The 4,063-nt window shown below is 40.2% G+C and overlaps 1 protein-coding gene across 1 annotated transcript in view; it reads left to right on the top strand.

Moving 5' to 3' along the window:
- The window catches only part of col4a1 (collagen, type IV, alpha 1), a 20,586-nt gene extending 17,486 nt beyond the window's left edge, over positions 1–3,100 (top strand). Inside the window, exons 48-51 of the mRNA XM_035677243.1 lie at positions 102–279; positions 381–495; positions 865–1,037; positions 1,406–3,100. Coding sequence (XP_035533136.1) covers positions 102–279; positions 381–495; positions 865–1,037; positions 1,406–1,487 — 548 coding nt within the window. The 3' untranslated portion in view covers positions 1,488–3,100. The remainder of the gene's footprint in view (positions 1–101; positions 280–380; positions 496–864; positions 1,038–1,405) is intronic.
- Positions 3,101–4,063: the final 963 nt, after the last annotated feature.

Below are 4,063 nucleotides of genomic sequence, written 5' to 3'. Positions count from 1 at the left end.
AAAGAAAGAAAGAAAGAAAAACCAAAGCAAAGTGATATGAAGAAAAAGAGGAACAGTGCATGAAATTAAAGATTTGTATGTCTCCTTGATCTGTGTTTTAGGTACGGCAGGCAGCTGTCTAAGGAAGTTCAGCCCCATGCCCTTCCTGTTCTGTAACATCAACAACGTGTGCAACTTTGCCTCTCGTAATGATTACTCCTACTGGCTCACCTCCCCTGAGCCCATGTCCATGACCATGGAACCTATCACTGGTCAAAACATCAAACCTTACATCAGCAGGTATGTCAGCATTTCTATCCACACACTGTTTGATTTTCGGTATATATGATAGTAATTTGACACTCACATACTGTGCTCCTCTCATGTGTGTATGTGTACAGATGTGCTGTGTGTGAAGCCCCAGCCATGGTGATAGCAATTCACAGTCAAACCATCATGATCCCGCCATGCCCTCGCGGCTGGGACTCTCTATGGATTGGCTACTCCTTTGTTATGGTAAGACAAATCATCAAATTCGCAGTCTGCTCTCTTAACAGTACATTCAGGTCTTCCTTACACCACGTACAGTAACCCAGAGGCATCTCCAGAAATGTTTCATAGGGGTAGCCAAATGGAGCCATTGAAAATCTTGGGATTACATACCAAAACCAAAATCTGGGGGAGGGTTCGGTGTGTGATGCAGTGATAGATAGTCACACATACATATAAATATATATATTCACAATGTCTGTGGAAAAGAACCCCCCAAGAGAAATATCCTTTTTGCACACGCACATGGACAACTTGTTCATTTCAGAAATCAACAGTAACTCTCTTGAAATGGGCTTCATTTGGTTAATGAGCTTTTTTCGTGTGTTCGTGTAGCACACCAGTGCTGGTGCTGAGGGTTCAGGCCAGGCTCTGGCTTCTCCTGGTTCCTGCCTGGAGGAATTCCGCAGTTCCCCATTCATCGAGTGTCACGGTCGTGGAACCTGCAACTACTACGCCAATTCCTACAGCTTTTGGCTTGCCACCATTGAAGACAATGAGATGTTTAGGTAAGATAGAATCGGTTCCCCCTGTTCACCGCTAGATAATCTAGTTTTTTCTGTTTCGGTTTCTGCAGTGACATACAGGTGTACTCCAGGACAATGTGACACCACTGTTGGGTGTGGTTAAAGGTGCATCACAGCTGATTTTGACTACACCCAGTCACACCCTCCAGAGATGCTGGGTGTGGTCAGAGTCGAAAAAGGCTTGAAACTTAAAACATTGCTTCCATTCGTGGTGTTATGTTACTATTTCAGTGCTAATATAAGTAACTATTTGACTATTATCGCTTTCCCTTCACATTTCCATTATTGGTAATATGGATATAGATATATAGATGGACATCTGACGTTTTTCTCTCTACCTTCTTTTTTAGGAAACCTTCCCCAACAACACTAAAAGCAGGCAATCTCCGAACACACATAAGCCGCTGTCAGGTGTGCATGAAGAGGACATAAACCCCAACATCAGAGCCTGCAAATACAGCATGTGCTGACGTCCTCGACTTGCCTTTACTTCCTGTTTTCAAGGGATGGTGCTATTTCCCTGCATGTGTGAGAGGAGAGGGACAGAGATGTGGTTTGTAGAACCAGAGATTGAACATTACAAACCAGAACACAGAGACCAAGCGGCCTTTTGCTCCATGCAGAACACTTAACTAACATGATCACAATGTGTCTCTAAAGAATTGCACCCAGTTTACCACTGCACTGAGTACATGCCCCCCAAAACTGGTAAACTGGTGTTCATTTTGAAAGGGTTGTTTCTGTAGGTCAGGTGCTATTCTTACTTATCTGCCTTGTTCCATTTTGTTTTCCTTTTTATTTCCCCTATCAGCACCAAAGCATTCAAGATATAGCCACATATTATTATAGATTTTCACACCTTTTAAATTGTTTAAACATGCTAATGTAAAGGATGGGACTTACCACTGGTTACAGACGCTTGTCATTTGCTAAATCACCATAATGTTGCCAACACAAATATATAATAATCACTCTGTTGTAAATATAATGCATTCCTCTCTAACACAGTTCAACATACTCTCCTCAGGTTATTATTGAATTTCTTTGTGTGTTATTAAGTCCATTTTTATTTATAAGATTTATGAGAACATGTTGGACTTGAGTGTATCTGAGATTCCATTGATCCAAAAACAGTCTTTCAACATCTGACAATCAGCGCCTTAGTAACATACAAAACAGCACTGAAATAACATTGGCTGGTGTGTGCGTGTGTGGGTGTGTGTGTGAGTGTACATATATGAATGGATTTGAGCTTGTTCAGAAGTGGTGTGTGTTTTGCAATGTCTGCATATACTGTATATTGTTGCACAAGCACAAAAAGAAATAGACAAAACCATTACCTTCCCTATACCTTTACTTTGTCAGAACAATACAGCTGTGTGTTAAACGATTTACTCGTCTCACATTACGTGAACCAAATGTTTCTGATCCCAAAGAAATGCACATGTATATATACTTACACGTAACATGTACTTGCTATTTTTGCTCATGTACTTGACTGTTCCTGTTTGTGAATTCCTGTTATTATCCCTGCCGATTTAATGCAAACTGATTTTTCGTTAAGAGTGACAACATTGTTGTTCATCCGAGTTGAAAACAGACAGATGAGAAGGACTACATGTATGCAAGTTGCGATGCTCTAGAAGGCTTAACATAGGTTTGTGTTTTGTGTATTCTTTAATATGCAGTATTTGGACATAACGTCAGTCTTGGTCAGTAGGAGATAGACTTCTTGGACCCCAAAAATAGTTTCTGTGTCCCTTTCAGAGCTATTGAAAGATTCAAAGTTGTCTACTGTTAAAGTTATAGCAGTTACTCTAGACTGACCATGATCTGTTTTTGTTTGTGTGTTGTGCTTGGTTGTGAACTGCTCAATGAAGTATATATAGTGTTAGCAGCATTTGCCATCATAAAACAAACTTGATTATAGTGGGAATAATCTTAACTAATTAACAACCAGAAAAATGTCAACATTTTATATTTTCCGGATCCCATACTTTGTAATTCTGCAATAAAATGATTTGTAGAATATTATTATTAATTTATGACAGGTGTTATTTTTCCTTTTCGTTCGTATGGTTCAAATGGCATCAAATGTTAAAATTTCTAATATAGTACTTTAAAAGGGCCACAAGAGGGCAGCATCAGCACACTTTGTAGGTAAATTAGTGATGATTCATGATCTCAAAGCTCTCCATTTGGGTGATTCACAAGCTCTCACTGTTTTTAGTTTTTACTGCCACTGGCTATTATTCCAACAAGAGGCAGCAGAAGCTGACCTCAAATCTATCTTGAACCCTGAATTTAAGTGCAGCCTCTGCACCAATACTTCCACAGTGCAACGCAGCCAATACCTCAGCACTTCTGCTGGGACTAGGGCCAACAAACCCGTTCACCCCATGAAAACACAAACAGATCGATACACTCCGCAGAGAACCAGATAACCCCTCCTTTCATCTCCACTCTCGTCTTTCATCTATTACCGGAATCCTATCCCTTGTTTCCTCTCTTGTTGCCAGACAGAGGCCTTGACCCTCGACTATCTTCATAAACATGTCTAACAAGGCTGTGACCCCTGACCGGTGAATGCAAGGTCACTCAGGTTGGAGTCACACTGCATGGCCATACAACACCAAAAGGCCAAATGGTCAGATGACAGGTACAACTGGGAGCAATGGCCTAATGACCACGATCAAGATCATTTGCTACAAAGCTGAGATGTCTGCAGTTAGGGCGAAGGCTACATTCACAGACAATCAGCTGAAAACAGTTTCTGTGCTTATGTGAAGGTTACCTGTAACACAAGAGGCAGTTAACACAGTCAGTATTTGTTTCACTCAAGTGGTGATTGAAAATGTAAGCCTAGTTTAGTTGCATTTATTCAAATCAATGATGCAAAATTGGATTTAGTTGTTGTCTGTGTATTAGTGCTTATTAGTACAAATGCTTGTCAATTTTATAGTAAGATACAGTATTTTGCAAATGATTTTGAAGATTGAATCATTTTA

Source organism: Morone saxatilis, unplaced genomic scaffold (assembly GCF_004916995.1).
Source record: "Morone saxatilis isolate NCDOM2014 unplaced genomic scaffold, NCSU_SB_2.0 Contig5, whole genome shotgun sequence".
In the NCBI taxonomy this organism is placed as follows: domain Eukaryota; kingdom Metazoa; phylum Chordata; class Actinopteri; family Moronidae; genus Morone; species Morone saxatilis.
The sequence above is the reverse complement of the archived record's forward strand: the minus strand, read 5'-3'. Positions and strand labels throughout refer to the sequence as shown.